A 17,129-nucleotide genomic window follows, 5' to 3' on the forward strand; every position below is an offset into this window, starting at 1 on the left:
TATTCAGTTGTACATTATTAAGCGTGTTTTCTTATGGGAACAATTGGCTGCTCACTGATTGTGTAAACATCGAGCCAGTGAAATTCTGTCATCTACACTAAGATTTCAAGGCGTTGAGAGCTCCCCGGTTCAGTTAAGGTTCAATATAACAATGTTTAGTTAATTATCTAGTCCTTCCTATTAGATATTACCATAGATATGTGTAGGTAGATGTCATTATGAGCACGTTAGGACACTCGCTCCGGTGACTGTGATGCTTATTTATTCGCTCTGACGTCAGTGAATATGAATGTAAATGAGCGTCACGTTTTTCACGTCTGTTAGGGGATGTTTGCCCCGCTGAAGCTGTTGTCTGAGTGTTGCCATGGCAACAGCTGCTGAGGAGATTGTGCTTTTGTGTCTGTTGTCATGGCGACTGACAACTGTATCATCGTCAGCGAGCCCTGAGAGAAGCAGAGAGGACAATACTTGCTAATGCAGCTTACATCACGAAACCAAATTTTCAGCTGACCTTTGACCTCTGCTGTCAATTTTTCCAGTGCAGCTGCAAATCCCTGTATATTATTATCATTTACTGCTTGTTTTCTTATATATATATATATACACATATATACATACACATATATACACATATATACATATACACATACACATATATACATATACACATACATATATACATATGTATATGTATATATATATATATATATATATATATATATATATATATATATATATATATATATATATATATATATATATATATATATACATATATATATATATATGTATATGTGTATATATATATATATATATATATATATATATATATATATACACACATACACATATATATATGTATATATATATATATATATATATATATGTATATATATATATATATATATATATATATATATATATATATATATATATATATATATATACATATATATATATATATATATATATATATATATATATATATATATATATATATATATATATATATATATATATATATATATATATATATATATATATATACACATATATATATATATATATATATATATATATATATATATATATATATATATGTGTGTGTGTGTGTGTGTGTGTGTGTGTATGCATTTTTATTTATTTTTTATATAAAATTAACACTAGCTTCTCTATTCTATCTCTTTTCTTTTTAACTATTTAATTTAAAATCCATTTAGCCAACTGAGACTCGTTATAGCACTTATGTCACATTTCTGAGTCACTTCGTGGCTAAAAGCGTTTCGAAATGTAAATGTAAATGATATAACCAGCTAAAAACCACCACGAGCCGTCGATCATACCGTGTCTGTACAGAACTACACGAGGATCTCTGTGGGCAGAAGCAGAGCATCATGGGTACACGCATGGTGTGAAGGTGTGAGAAACCAGAAACAGGTTTTATCGGAACCCAGCGATTCTTTTTACTCATTTACAGAAACAAACATTAAAGTCTATAAATAGTGCTTTCATTTACACCGACTGAAGGAAAACACTTGTGCTTCAGTGAACCGTCCTTCGCTAACGTTCACCAACACGGATGCTGACGGATCGTAACGGCGAATATACTTCATTTTCATGGGAACAGAACAGAAATCAGATTCACTTACTCAGAGTTAAGAGCAACTGTAGTTTGACATTCAGAGAATTAACGCAAGATTAAAATCAAGTCAAGTTTAAGATGCGCGTTATTTACATTCTGTTCATATGTACAGCTAATAGAGCGTGTCGTTTCCGCCGGGACGACCCGAGAGAGACGAGCGCCTCACATTCGATCCACGGCCCTGATCCCGCCGTCCACCGTCAGCGTCCCGAACCTGAAACACAAGCCGCACTGCATTCAGTCACATCGCTGAGGGGTTCTTCTCATCATTAACACCACCCCGTTATCACGGCCATTTACACAAGCCCTCCATAAAACGAGCAAAGCCTGCGCGTCGATACAGGTTACACAGACACGTCATGTTCACTGCCATCTTGTGATTTGTTGATTTCTGTAAAAAACGTTTGCAACCGGTTTTAAAAGCTGTTTTGGGGCTGAGATGTTGACCAGCGGGGGTTACCAGCATTTCAAGGGATTCAAAACAGCGAGTCGTGATTAAATGATTCAAATCTTTGAAGAGACTCGAGAAATGACATTACTTTAAAAGCTTTGTCTATTGGCTCGCTTGGTTGGGGACACTTAACTTCTAGTGATTTAACGTCGAATTGATTCCAGAGACTCTCTGCATTTAATAACAAACTGTTCACTCTCGTCATTATACATCCCTGTCATTATACTGTACAGTGCTTTGATGCAACCTGTGGTGTTAAAAGTGCTATATAAATAAAAATGATTGATTGATTAGCACTGCATTATAAATATAATCTGTCCTTATAATAACTCCACAAACGTTATATTGTGGCGCACTAAAAGGTTAACTCTTCTCATGTTTTATCAGCCAAACATCTCTGCATTTCTATCAGCTACAGTAATAACAGAGGCAGTTTTTCCCAGAAAGTAATTACTTTTATGAGTCTTTCCTCTAGAGTTTCGGAGCGAGTGCGCCCTCCAGAGGAGAGTATGAATGAAACTAATTCCATGTACTTTTCATTTCATGATTCATTGCAAATATTCAGTGTGTACTGCAAAACCCCAAATCATCTGAATCTGAATCGATCTGAATAATGGCTTCTGGAGCCGAGACTGAATTTGATTTACATTTGATTTGTTTTGTAACAGTCACACTGTTTGTGTATTGTATGAAGCGCTATAGAAAAGGTTCACCTCTCCAGGAACAGGTTGTTCTCCGCCAGCTCCTTCACGACTCCTTCCATCTCTTCCTTCAGTTTCTTCATTCTGTCAAGCAGAATTATGTTTATGGCAGTGAGTTTCACTTTAAAACTTAACCCATTCTGCGCCTGTTGTTAGATGACACACAGACCTAATTATCATCGCCACCTGCTTCTTTATAGCTCTATGCTAATTTCTAAAATAAAATTTGTCAAGTGATTAAAATATTCAATCTAATTAATTACACAATGGTTAACTAATCCAATTAACTGTGGATTAATCACAAATAAGAAAAAAACGATTTAAAAAAGTAGGTAACACTTGTTAACTCTTAACTACGACTTTTCCCCTCAATAAAATCTTAATTTGCTGCTTATTAATAGTAAGGTAGTTGTTAGGTTTACCTGTTGGCTAGGATTAGTGATGTAGAATGAGGCGTTAATATGTGATTAATAAGCGACTAATATCCTACATATGCAAGCTAATAAGCACCTGATACTGTAATAACCGTAAAAAATGTGTTACAAAAATTACCTTTAGAAAGAAATATTTAGATTTAACGCATTGCATAAATAATGGTAACAATAAAATGTGTAGTGTTTTTTTTTAAAACATTTGAAACAGCAAATGTGTTTTAAAAAAACCAATTAAATTATTAATATTATTAATATTATATATTTAATATTTAATAATATTATATTATTATATGCTCCTAATAGTCGACCAGATGTTATAAATCGCATTATTATGATAATATAATTCAAATAGATGAAATTAAGAAGTGAAGTCTATCCTATCTTCAACAGAATTTTAGAAAGTTATTGGTTATTTCATTTTACTGACAGATAATATAAATTTTTTTATTGCATAATGAATTATGTTTATTATATATATATATATATATATATATATATATATATATATATATATATATATATATATATATATATATATATATATATATATATATATATATATATAGTGATTTTACAGAGATTTGACACGATCATCCCGGAACATTCTATTTACGTTAGGAGAACGTTCCAGCCTAACCAACAGGGAACATTCTTAGGAGCCAAAAACAGTTAGCTAGGATGATGCTGTTAGTCCGTCACGATCTGGACTCTCACCCCAGCGTCATCTCCACCAGTGTGTTGGGACTGAGGTACGCCTGCGGTTTGATTCCTCCAGACGTCATGGGCACCATCTTCTGGGGTAACAGCTCCAGCAGCTGCACAAAGGAGAGCCGTTAGCGTCTGCGTTGCCTTACAGCGCAGCTAAGCACACAGCACTTCCTGTTTACTCACTTTATACACACGCTGCATGAGCAGGGTCACTTCCTGTTCCATGCTGCTGAACTGAGCGGTCAGAGACAGGAGGTGCTTCCGCACGTGATGGAACTTCCTGTAAGGAGACGTGCATGCATCAGTCACTGTGCACGCGTCTGCCGGCTCTCCAGAACATCTCGGACGCAGTTTCCATGGCAACACAGCAGAAGAGCCAATGACAGCGCGTGCGAGAGGTCATGTGACAGGGATTTTACCGCGGTTACTGACCTGTGGTAAAATCACCGTAAAGGCCCGTTCACACTAATGACAAAAACTATAATGTTTCAGCAGTCGTTCGAATTCAAGAATAGAGAGTTCGCACCACAATTACAACGATGCAGATCATATTTGTGTTCAGCTGATGAATGATAAAAACATTAACAGCCAATCAGAATTCATCCTGCTTTAAAGCACAAAATTGCAGCGCGATTAAAATAATAATAAAAATACATTTCATGCATGTATGAATGCTAGTAAAGTCCATTTGCGCGGATGCCAATGCATTCATCGCTGACTGGATGTTAGTTACCCATAATCCTTTGGTTTGGACGCTTTATAGTTATAGTTATAGGTATTTTCAGTGTGAACATGCTTTAACACATGAACTCAAGCAGACCGAGACAGCAATATAACGAAAAACAATGTTCAGTAAACAGATCCACGAGTTTAAGATTCGGCGAGCTCTAGGCCGCCGAACGAGAACCTCTTACTTCATCCACTCCTCGCTCTTGGAGATGAAGAGGCGATATTTCATGGCACACTCATCTGTGAAGAGCGCCCGCGCTTTGGTGGCGTGAAGAACCAGCTTTTGCCTGCAGAAAGCAGAGCGGTCCGTGTCACGGTGATTCTGCGTCACATGCGTTCAGTTCTTCAGTCAGAGCGAACACACACCATACTCACTTGTCAAACTTGTGGATTTGTTCTTCGTTGTACGGCAAACCTGAGGAGACAAGAAGGTCAAACACACAAGAAGCCAACGAGCGCCGATGAGATCTCAGGAGCTCTCAGACTCACGTCTCTCAGCCTTGTCCTTCTTGAACTGCTGGTAGATGCTGCTGATGGCGTCCAGAAGAACCTTGATCTTCTCCACACTAGACGAGAAACACACTTCAACTGAGTTCACTGCAAAAAATTATGTTCTCCTCCTGTATTTTTCTCAGGGCTATTACAGTCAGCAAAAAAAAACTAAAACGGAAATCATAAAAAATATTTTTTATTACTTGAAACAAAAGAAATGTTAACTGAAATAAAATAAAAATGAAATGTAAAATATTTATATATTAAATTTATTAAATATTGTTTTTTTATATCAGCATGTTTCCAAGGCTACTTTGCTCATTTTCATTTAGTTTATCCTGATGGTCTAAAATGAATAAAGCTAAAACTTTATAGCCATATTTTAAAACAACAGAAACTAATAAAAACTAAATTAAACTGGTAAAACTTTAAAATTAACAAAAGATTCTAAAATGTATAAAAATTAACCATTAATATATCTCAATGATACTAAAATAACTATATTTCTTCTCTTGTTCTCCAGTACAAATATGCAAACATTTTTATTTAATTAGCAAAATTTATATAATTTATAATTTAAGGTGTTTTATCTAAATTAACTTTGATCCCACTGGCAGATATTTGTTCTTGTTTTAAGTTTCATTTTGATATACTGCTATATAACTATATATACTATATATAAAACTTAATACCTAGTCACTTTGCTTCTCTGGTAAATTTATACCGATTTTATTCATTTTATTTTCCTTCAGCTAAGGTTTATTGCATAAGTAACCAGAATTTTAGTTTTGTTTAAGTTGACTCAGATAAAAGCATCTGCTAGGGAAGTTTAGATATTTTTAACTGGAAAACAAGACGCATGCAATGAGGAAGAACCTGATTTTTTGCATTGTTATGCACGGCGCTTGTTTTGAGGAAACGAGACGTTTGGTTCTCCAGTGTAATGAACGCTGAAGCACTCACTTCCTGTCGTCCGGGTGCGTTCCCACTTGCTGCGTCCACGTATCGCTCAGATTTCCTCCCGGCAGGAACATGCTGCTGATGTCCTGTAGAGTTTGCTCCATGGAGCCCAGAGAGCTGGAGAGCTGCACAGAGCAGAACACGCTTTCACGAAGAGCTCACGGTCGCATAAAAGTCCTCACGTATTTTGACTTGAGTAATAAGAGTGCATAAGCGTGCATATTAAAAGTGTTTCATTGTAGTTTCTGGCAACACGTGGCAATGGGTGCCACAGTTGCTATGGTTACTACATCTCACAATAAACAGAACATATAGAAACAACAAGTTATGCTAATATATGTGACCATGGGTCATAAACATCAATGTCTGAATCTGAAGGTGCAAAAAAAAATCCAAAATATTGAGAAAATAACCTTTAAATTTGTTAAAATGAAGTTCTTAGCAATGCATATTACTAATCAAAAAGGAGGTTTTAATATATTTACGATAGGAAAATATATCAATAGGACTCTTTTGGTCCTTTAAATTTATTGCTAAGGACTTTGTAGTAGAAATAATTAAGGGGAATACTTAACGGCAGCCCAGGGTTGCCAGGTTTTCTCAACAAAACCCACCCAAAAGCAACTAAATATTATGTTATTGCGTTTCCTTTGACAGCGGTAAAGTAAAATGGGAAAACAGCAGACTTGGCAACTTGGCAAGACTTTTTTTTCTTGCAACCCAACTTCATGACTTGGGATTTCTTAGCTGAAGGGGTTTCATGAGACATTAAGAATCATCAGCGTCTCACCCGCATCACCTTCTTCCTCGTGTCCCGGATCTCATCGTACTCCGCAGACAGCAGGTTTCCCTGCATCAGAACCTCACACCTGAAACACACACACACACACACACACACACACACACAGGGAAGGTGAAGATGTGGTGAGATCCGGCTCGGAGCTCCGTCTGAATCCTGCCTCACTCACAGCTGCTCGGTTCGCTCCAGCGTCTGGCTGCAGTAGTTGCACATGTGAATCACCTCCGTCTTCTTGTGTGCCGTCTCACTGTACTCGTCTCTGATCAGCTCGCTGAAACACAGCGTTCATATAGCGCTTACAGACCGCTCCACGCAAACAAACAGGAAAATAACAGTGATGAGGCTATAACAAAGCTGTAAAGCGGTTCTACAGAAGAGTCAATATTTAGAATGATTCAGTTCGGTCAATGATTCAGTCGTACGACTGTCAGTTTAGTTGTAAAGAAGCTCTACAGAAAACAAAGTCAATGTTTAGTTTAATGTTCAATCACTTCATTATACGTGTTGATGTTGAAAACTCTATCAATTATAAAAGGAATTCAATTTCAGCTGTAAAGCAGCTCTACGAAAGACAATGGAGCCATTATTCAGAACAGTTTAGTTCAATTTTGATTCAGTTCAGTGATCCAATAATGATTTAATGTTTAATTAGTTCAAGTGTTTAATGATGAAAAACTTGTCAATTATGAAACAAATTCAATTTAAAGCAGTTCTACGGAAGACAACAGTAACATTATTCAGACCAGTTCAGCTAAATTTTGATTCAGTTCAATGATTAAAAATGATTCATAGATTGTCAAGGCCATCGATTATAAAACCAATTCAATTTAAAGCAGCTCGTTTCATTTTGATTTACTATTGCTTTTTTTTCCCCAACTATGACAAGGTCTATATCATCTGTAAAGCAGCTCCGCAGAAGACGACAGTGAATCAACTCAGTCGCTTTGATTCGTTTGATTCGTGAACTCACATCAGGCCTCGCACGCCTTTCCTCACCAGCTCCTGGTACAGAAGCAAAGAATCGGACGTCTTCCACAGATAGCCCACGTCACCTGCGAATGTCTGAGCAGAAACCAAGCAACAGCATCTGAAATCAACTACATTTCCGACCAAACTCGCATTATAGGCCAGTTTTACTAAACAGCGCAGATGGCGGAGGATTTGAAAAAATCAATCGTTAAACGAATCCTTTGGGAGTCGCTGAGCAAGTTGGGGACTCTCAAAACCCATAAGTGGAGCGCTTTAATTTGTGTTTCAAAGGTTTTACGGCATTAGAGTGAGTAATTAATGACAGAATGGCATGAACTGACCCTTTAACGCCAAAAGACGCAAGCTGTTAGTAAAACTATCCCTAAGAGCTCCTGAAGGCTCTGTGCGACCGAGTCGTTTCTTACCTTGGCGTAGCTGGCGTCCAGATCCAGGTCATAGCGCGGCTGGACTTTGGGAGGGCTGGCTGCAAACACAGGGCGGTATTAGCAAACAAGCACAGCTATTAGCAAAGACGGCGACACTGAAGCTCAGTCGGACTCACGGTCCTCAAACAGCAGGCCCACGGTGTTGACGGGGTCTCTGCTCAGCAGCATGATGGGATTCTCTCTGGAGGTCTTGGGGAAGGTCTGAGCCTGCCGGTTGTTGTCGAGGACGAGGCGGCGGCCCTCGTACAGAAAGTCCTGGTGGGACGGCGTTATGTTGGTCCGTCTGAAGAGCAGCTCCTGAAAGAGATTCGCCCTGGACGGAGAGAACGACAAATAAATGTGTTATTTATTTGCATTTTAAATCCTGTGGGCTTCCAAATGTCGAATATGCATTAAACTAATTCGTTGTTTTGCAAACATAAATTTTATATAAAGTGCATCATCGTAGCGTGTGAAAGGGATCAGCAATCAAGCATTGTGTGTGTGTGTGTGTGTGTGTCTCACGTGTTGTATGTGTGTATGTAGACGTGGTGAAGCGTGGCCTGCTGAAGGCTGAACACATAGACCACGATGCGGTGTAAGATATCGCTGGTCTCCGCGAAGAACTGGTCGAAGCCCCAGCATTTCTCCTGGTCTGCTTCGAGGATGTTGGCCAGCACCGGAGTGAGGAGACTCTGGAGACCCCTGAGACACACGAGCACACATCAGACGCGCTTCTCTAAAGGCTTCAGACGGTCTGCAGACTCGGACTCACTTGGAGAGGCTGCAGGAGATCGGCATCTCTGAGCTCCACTCGATCTTCCCGTTCTCAAACTTCTGATGGCCCGAGATTGCGCCGGGCGGCTTCTCTGTGATGATCTTATACCTGCCAGAGCAACAACAATCAGCTGAGCCAAACTAGGTTAGGGTATATATATATATATATATTTTTTTTTTTTGGCAAAAACAGACAAGTCCATTTTTAAACTTTATCAAAAAGTTTGTTTTTTTTTGTTTTTTATTGTGCTTTCAATTAATCTCAATGAAACTGCAGTATAAGGTTATTTTGATTCGGTTAAAAAATAACCAAAAATTTACTTAAACTGGCTAAAATTGATTTTAAATTTTTTTTTTTAATTTACGTCAAATTTAGTTTAATTATTGATGAATCGTGTTTGTGCATAAAAACCATTCACACACATACTTAATTTACAAATTTGCACATACACATTTAATGCATGTTAAATAAGACAATAATAATTTTAAACTTTAATAGCAGTGAAATTATTAATTATTTTTATTTTTGATCACATAATGTGAGCAATAACCATACAGTTACTAAGCCTTTTTGTTTGGTAACTAACATAAAGATCTCAATTGATTCTCTATTTTTTGTTATTTTATATTATTTCTAAATATCCAGGATACATACCATATTTGCGGTCGCATCTTTTCTGCAAAGACGTTTAACAAATCTTTTCATTGCTTTACGTTTACGCCATGCGCGCTGAAACTTTCTTTATCCGTGTGGTTAATAAAGAGAAGTTGACTAGTTGAACTCTCGAATCGGTCACAAGCGTGTGAGGTGTGTTTGACGGCGCTCACATGACTTCTTTGTTCCTGCGTGGTCCTTCGTAGGGCCTGAAGGGCAGGCTGCCTGTGGCGGCGTGATAAAACGTGACTCCGATGCTCCACAGATCCACCGTGGCGCCGTACTTCTTCTGGTGGTCTTTCCTCAGCACGGCTCGCTCGTACATGTCAGGATGCTGCAAAAACACACAGGTGTGGCGTTTTCTAGGGCTGCGCGATAAATCGCAATGAAGTTACAACAGCGATTATCACGTGCATGTTGCCACTGAAGCAGGGGTTCTGTAAATAGGCCAGAGAAATTTTTTTTTAAAAATCCTATTTTTTGTTAGCATGCTTTGATTGGCATTTCATTATATTAGTTAGTGCCCTTATTATGCCATGTGCATCACTGCCTTTCATGCAGTGTGTATTGCAGCTGTGTGTGAATGTAAACGATCTGCAAAACAGTAAACCTAGTAGTTACTGTCTCCCAAAATAAGGAATCGACTTTATACAGCCAAAACGAGTCTTTTAATTCAAATCCCACTTCCGTAACGGCTACACGTCACATGGTGACATATTTGCATAATTCCCACCTATGTTCTACACAGGCCGCCCACAAACAACTTGACCCCGCCCACAAACGTAATTTTGTCAATGACCAATCAGAGCAGAGTAGGCTCACAGAAGGGAGGGGTTTAAGAGACCGAACTGCTTCGAACAAATGTCTGGCAATCGCTAGAAAATGAGGTGATATTAAACATATTTTGAGGAAGCAAAAGTGTTTTTGCACCTTGCAAGCATGTAGGACTCTCCCAAAGAAATTTTAAGAGCATTAAAAACGGCATAACGGGGGGCTATTATCAAAATAACATGTTAATAAATGTTGTGTTTTCACACGCTTTCAAAAAAAAACAGCATTAACAGCACAGAGCCGTAGTTCACTGAGAAGTCATTCTCTTCAGTTTCATTACTGAGTGATTACGTCGTCTGCCATCTTTTCTCAGTGAACTATGTCTCTGTGTAATAAATGCCGCTCTATCAGAAAGCGCATGATGGAGGTTTACTGATCGCATTCGGTTTCCCATCATCCTCCGCTCACCAGATACTCCTCCGTGCCGTAAAGCGAGACGAACTGCTCGTCGTCTTCCAGCTCACGCGCGGCTCCGAAGTCGGTCAGTTTGTAGACGGATCGTCCGTCTTCTCCGATCACACGCATGATGTTCCCGGGCTTGATGTCTCGATGGACGATGCCGTACTCTCTCAGGTGATTCATTCCCGCCACTGTCACAAACACCAGCAGCAGCACTGAGAAACTCAGAAATGTTCTTAAGGGCCGTTCGCACATTATTTGCATCTAAAAATGTGATGAAATGGTTTGTTAAAAAAAAAAGCATGGTGCAGAACGCCTCCTCCGCCAGGCTGCCGTCAAATAAAACAGTTGCCATGCCAACTTGCTACCATTAACAAAAGCTTGCAACATTGCCCCGCCTCCAGGCTCTTCTGATTGGTCCACTGTTGTGGAACTGACATCGATGCGCTGTGTTTAAAAAGCTGAAATTAACTTGACACAGCTTAAAACCATGACACTCACGTATGAGAAACTGCGAAAGACGTGAGAAGTGAGCGCAACGCTCATACACGTTCATCAACACAATACATAGAAAAACGATTGAAAAGCAGCACATTAGTAAATCTAAAAAAACGTGAAAAAGTCCTAACTAATGGCTTAAAAAATATTTGCACTACATAATGTCTCCTTTGCCATACTGGCATCAAATAAAACAGTTGTGATGCAAACTTGCTACCATACACAAAAGCTTGCTACACTTGCCCCGCCCCCGGGCTCTCCTGATTGGTCCACTGTTTTGAAACATCACTAATGGCTGCGAAAGAGAGACCTGTGTTGTTAAAAGCGCAATATAAATAAAAATGATTGATTGATTGATTGATTGGTTCTTTGCTCTGTAACTGACATTGATGAGTGGCGCTGTGTGCAAAAGATGAAATGCTTTTAACTCGACACAGCGCTGCAAAAGACGTGAGATGCGAGCGCAACACTCAGTCCAGCGCATTTACACAGAAAAACTACGGAAAAGTAGCTTTCTGTGTGAACGGCCCTTTAGCCCGAAGAACATTTTAACAATGGATAGAACCGTTTTCCCCTGAATACACTAATCTACTTACCGACATCCTGCAGAACGATGAGGAACTCGTCCTCCGGGAGCCCGTAAGCGTTCGTCGGTTCCTCGAGAACCGTGTAGAGACTTCCGCACGGACAGTACTCCATCACCAACACCTTATGACGCGTGTTCGACTAAACATTCAAAAAAGCCATCAGTGCGTTTCTGAATGACACGAACACAAAACGGTGACCTGTGATGCTCGTAGTTTGGAGCAAACAGGTATTACAGGTGTTATGCGTTTGTGAAAGTAAAACGGGGAGGAGTCGGAAAACAAAAAAGAAGCAGAAAATCAATACCATCATGAAACAACAGACACTTTTTTTGAAGTAGTAGTAGTTCTGGAGAAATGTTTCAGCAATGGATGCTCTGCAGTGAATGGGTGCCGCCAGAATGAGAGTCCAAACAGCATTAAGACTTTTCTAACTAAAATACGAGTCCATAATGCATAAGAACTCTTACTCCGGTGAGAAAGATCACATATTTGTATAGAGATGTTTCTGCTTGTAAACAGCGCTTGATCTGTGCAGATTTCTCTCCTGATTCAGACCAGAACACTTTATCGCTCTAATTACGGATTATAGACTCTGGTTATAGTTAGATATGTCTTAAAGCTGGATTTGTGTTAGCTTTTGTCTTCGTCCAGATGCGGATTATTGTGGAGTTTTTAATCAGCTGTTTGTGACGGCACCCATTCACTGCAGAGACGTTTCTCCAGTCCCGATGAAGAAACAAACAAACTGAGAGTGAGCACATTTCCACTTCTGGAAAAGCTCTTGCTTTATATAAGACCGCGTCCGTCTCACCTCCTCCTCAACGGCGAAGAGCTTCACGATGTTTTTGTGGTTGAGTTTTTTCAGCACCTCAAACTCCCTCATCTGGACGTCGAGCGGACGCAGAAAGCTCAAGTTATTGAAGACTTTGACCGCATAGAGATCACCGGTTTTCTACAGAAACACAGCGAGATTTCCAATCGCGAATAAGTGAACACCAGCTGCGTAAAATGCAAACGAATCACTCGAAAGATTCACTGTCACTGAATCAAAATCCACCCGAGGGAGGTCCAGACTGTAGGACAGTGTGGTATCAACATAAACACATAGATACCTTGTGTCTGCCGCGGTAAACGTTGGCCGTGGCTCCCTGACCGAGCAGGTCGGACATCATCCACAGGTAATTCGCCGTACTCTGCATGATGACTCTAGAGATTCACCTGGAAACGCATTAACATAAATGACATATTCATGAGGGTCAATCCAAACTCTGAAAACGCAAATCAAATGCAGAAACAACTGCATATGCACTATACACACTATAGTATATTTACAGATAGCACAGATATAGCATCTGATGTTATGGGAGCCCAGCTGTGCGTAAACGTCTCGCAAGGCTTTAGCTTTCGGTTTCCTGAAGAACAGTGGCATTTAGCACCAGCGTGCTCGCGGTTAACGTGAAGATAACGTGAGTGTGTTTGACGCCGAAACGAGGATGTTGTGAAATCAGCTGCGGGGTTGAGTGGCGCCGTGACGTCACGGAGCTGCGGGAATTTCCCGCGTCAGCGCGTGACCCTTTCGGCCTTTTCGCGTGAAACTAGAGTAAAATCACTTAAAAGACAGATTAAAAAGCAGAAGCGGGAACGAATCGGGAGGTTCGGGCCGTTTTTTTTATGGGTGTCTGTGACACCGAAGCGTGCGAAAACGAAAGTGCGTTAAATATCGGACAGAGAAAGAGGTTTATCAACGCGATCTCGAGATATGAATGATAAAAACCGACTAATATCTAGCCCCGAGCGTGCGACTTAATATTTTATTTCTATGCAATAAACAAATAAATACACTTGTATCAAAACATTGCATTGGTGCGTCTAACATTATCTTCATAACGCAAACACAGCGATGACAGATTACGAATAAGAGTTAGATGACATGAGCGCTGTATGGGCTTTATGAGATGTATTTTATGCTAGTATTTGATGTTTATTTTCTCACCCCGAGAGCACGAAAGCCTCTTCCGTTTTCCGTGTTTTCATCACATGAGAGACGCCGACAGACGCAGGCCGTGTTCCATACCGCGCACCATACTACCGTACTACTCGTACTAGTTCTGCGGTGTGAATGCTGTGAGAGTATGCGGGTTTTGTTGAGATTGTTTGCCGCGCGAAACGTTATGCGCTATCGTTTCGTGCAAGGTTACACGCAATATTTTAATAAAGTACGTACACTATTCATTAAAGTATATCCGCTAAGTAGTATGCTAGTGTTCCATTGCGAACACGGCCTTGTGCAACCGTAAATATCATAATAGTAGAGGAGAGCAAAAACGACGGTTATTTTTTATACTACATATTTCTTTTTTTACAGAAAGATCTTTCCAGAAATTTTATAACGTAATTTAAGTAACCAATATAAGTGATATCATCGTTCTAATAGTTGCTCCGTAGCATGACAGCTGATGGTGTTTCTATGTTGATAAGCAGCGGAAGTCTCGCTCGTGCACCGCGAGCAGAGTGGCGCAGCGGAAGCGTGCTGGGCCCATAACCCAGAGGTCGATGGATCGAAACCATCCTCTGCTAGCTTTTTAATTTATTTGTAAAACAGTACTAACTACAAGTCATAAATGAACGGCACGTATATTAGTGAAAGCATAAAAACCACTACCAATAATTTTACTTAAACAATACATAGTTACAGTTTATATTGCTATTTGTTTTTATGTTGCTTTAGTTGTACTGCAACATGATGTACATTTAAAATATTTACTTACGCTTTTATTTAAAAATTTTCATGACACCCTTTGTGAAAATTAACCATAGTTTTATTAGTAAAATGGTATTTTTTTACATTTATTTATTTTTTTTATATTTAAGCATTATTTTTCTACTATTTGCACAAACAGAGTTTTACTGCAAATATTATGGTAAAATTATGGTTAATTTAGTAAACCACGTAAACTTTGTTAACATGTTTTTTCTTAGTTTTTTGTTTTAATTAAAATCATGCTTAATTTTCCTTTGCTCTCTAATAATACTAGTTACACACACAATATACCAGAAATGATCCAGAAATCTTTTGCTTATTAATGATTTACATTAAGGCGGTGCTCACCGTTTTCAAAAGAAATATTAGCACAGAAGAAGAACGGCTTTCATCAAGATTAAAGCAGGGCCATCACACCCAGAGTCAAACACATCCCAGTAGATCTTTTGTTCTGCTTTGTTTGAACTACCAATAATAAATCGCTTTTATCATCATATTCATGAAATGAGCATGGTTTCATATTTCCAGCTGGTTATATAGAGGTTGAGAATAGTGTGTTTATTTATTGTTTATGGTTTATTTGTAATGTTAAGTAGGTTACTTTGGAAATGTAATAGACTACCCTATCTAAAAAATTTATATTTCAAGTAATGTTACTGATCACATTTGATTATGTTTTAACTACTTTTCTGAATGTTTTTAACTGTAGATTCAAACATGAAACCAGGAAAGGTTCATCTTAGAGTAGCACTGATTACTCTCACTTGTGAAATCCTTCATTTCCTGTATTAAGAGTATAATAATTTAGAAACACATTTTCTATTTGGTGGAGTCTCTGGAGGATTTCTGCTGCTTGGAGGACATTGATTACAGTTACATTTATTTGTAATAATCATTTTCTAATGATACATTTTTCTTTTAATGCCAAAAATCATTAGAATAAGAAGTAAAAATCATGTTCCATGAAGATATTTTGTAGTAAATGTCCTACTGTAAATATGTCAAAACTTTTTTTTATCAATAACATACATAATACATTGATTCGTAAAACTTTGAATGATTTTAAACGACTTTGGATTGTTTCAATATTTAAAGATATTCAAATAATTGTATCTCAGACAAGTATTGTCCTGACCAATCCTAACAAAATTGATCCTTATAACCGTTTTTTTTGTCCATGGTCATAAATGGATATTATTATTATTATTATTATTATTATTATAGATAGATAGATAGATAGATAGATAGATAGATAGATAGATAGATAGATAGACACAGCTGTCATTAATTCGAAAGGCACGTTCACCTGCGCGCTCAGGTGTGATGACGCGCGCGCTCGCGTGGAGGCGCTGTCGGGTCGCGCGCGCGGGGGTCGGTGAGGCGGAGCGCGACTCAAACTCACGCGAGCCGCTCTTCATTTTGTCATTTAACCGAGAAACTCACTGACAGTCACAGTCACCTGGCGGGTCGTGTGTGTTTGTGCTTCTGCCATGCGGTAAGAGCCGGAATAAACCCAGAAACAGGTGAGCGTGTGTTTACACACCACACACACGCGCACGCACGCGCGCGCGCGCACTTGTATGTTGTAGATTGCGGTGTTTGTAAATGTTCTCTCCGTGTGAACACAAGCGACAGCTCGTTCTCGGTGTGCTGCGGTGTGTGTTATGTTTTGTGAGTGTTGATCACGGTTCCGTTCCGTTCGCTGGTTTAACGGCTGCGCGCGGTAAATACTGTCCCGGTTGCCATGGCAGAGCCGGTCACGCGCACGCGTCTGTAATATTTGTGCGCTATTATGTGATCAGACTTCACTAATACATCACTGAGATCAGATGTTGTCATTACATCGCTGAGATCAGATCTAATATGTCACTGCCAGAACATGGATATCCGTTTATACGTTTATATTAAGCGACCGAATCTGACTTTACTGCAGTTGTTTATATCACCGCTTCATTCAGATGTTATGAATACACAGTGCTGGGTAACTGTTAGATTGCTTGCAGTTTATTATCATAATAACATACAAATTTATTTTGGAAAAGCATCAGATATATGCAAATGTGAAATAAAAAAGCAACAGACACAGAAATTATATTCCAACATCATAAAAAGCATTAAATATCACCAGGGTTTCGCAAACTGGTCTTAATGGAGGGTTTGTGAGTTGATAAAATGCTAATGCTTAATTAAACCATTCAAATGTGTGCTAACTAACCGACATCAGAGAACTGTATACATGCAAATGAGTTGTTAAATTATTGAAATATGAACTTCCCAGGAAATGTTTAAGCGAAATTGTGGCTGACGGTAA

General features: G+C 38.8%; 2 protein-coding genes and 1 non-coding gene across 6 annotated transcripts in view; 2 read left to right on the forward strand and 1 right to left on the reverse strand.

The window, feature by feature from the left end:
• Positions 1–1,438: 1,438 nt before the first annotated feature.
• On the reverse strand, positions 1,439–14,146 carry tbk1 (TANK-binding kinase 1). Of its 2 annotated transcripts, none has more exons than XM_043230779.1 (21): positions 14,051–14,146; positions 13,170–13,275; positions 12,869–13,009; positions 12,067–12,196; positions 10,982–11,163; positions 9,916–10,076; positions 9,086–9,196; positions 8,836–9,015; positions 8,448–8,644; positions 8,311–8,369; positions 7,887–7,978; positions 7,086–7,187; positions 6,908–6,986; positions 6,121–6,242; positions 5,155–5,231; positions 5,041–5,080; positions 4,851–4,952; positions 4,120–4,216; positions 3,943–4,043; positions 2,807–2,878; positions 1,439–1,856 (listed from the first exon to the last, which is right to left on the reverse strand). In XM_043230779.1, exons 2-21 carry the CDS (start codon positions 13,254–13,256, stop codon positions 1,805–1,807), a joined length of 2,184 nt encoding a protein of 727 aa, XP_043086714.1. In that variant the 5' UTR covers positions 13,257–13,275; positions 14,051–14,146; the 3' UTR covers positions 1,439–1,804. The 2 variants fall into 2 exon arrangements, with proteins under 2 accessions (XP_043086714.1, XP_043086715.1); XM_043230780.1 differs by lacking the exon at positions 14,051–14,146 and adding an exon at positions 13,390–13,528.
• A 416-nt stretch (positions 14,147–14,562) lies between these two features.
• trnam-cau lies at positions 14,563–14,634 on the forward strand. The gene has a single exon. It is a non-coding gene; the product is annotated as a tRNA-Met (tRNA).
• Positions 14,635–16,173: 1,539 nt separating this feature from the next.
• The window catches only part of eps8a (epidermal growth factor receptor pathway substrate 8a), a 33,770-nt gene continuing 32,814 nt past the window's right edge, over positions 16,174–17,129 (forward strand). For 2 of the 3 annotated variants that reach the window (XM_043230734.1, XM_043230735.1), the window contains exon 1: positions 16,174–16,341. The gene's annotated coding sequence lies outside the window, so the exon portion shown is untranslated. The remainder of the gene's footprint in view (positions 16,342–17,129) is intronic. The other variant, XM_043230736.1, reaches the window with a different exon arrangement.

The sequence above is a fragment of the Puntigrus tetrazona genome, unplaced genomic scaffold, assembly GCF_018831695.1.
Source record: "Puntigrus tetrazona isolate hp1 unplaced genomic scaffold, ASM1883169v1 S000000223, whole genome shotgun sequence".
NCBI classification, from domain to species: Eukaryota; Metazoa; Chordata; class Actinopteri; order Cypriniformes; family Cyprinidae; genus Puntigrus; species Puntigrus tetrazona.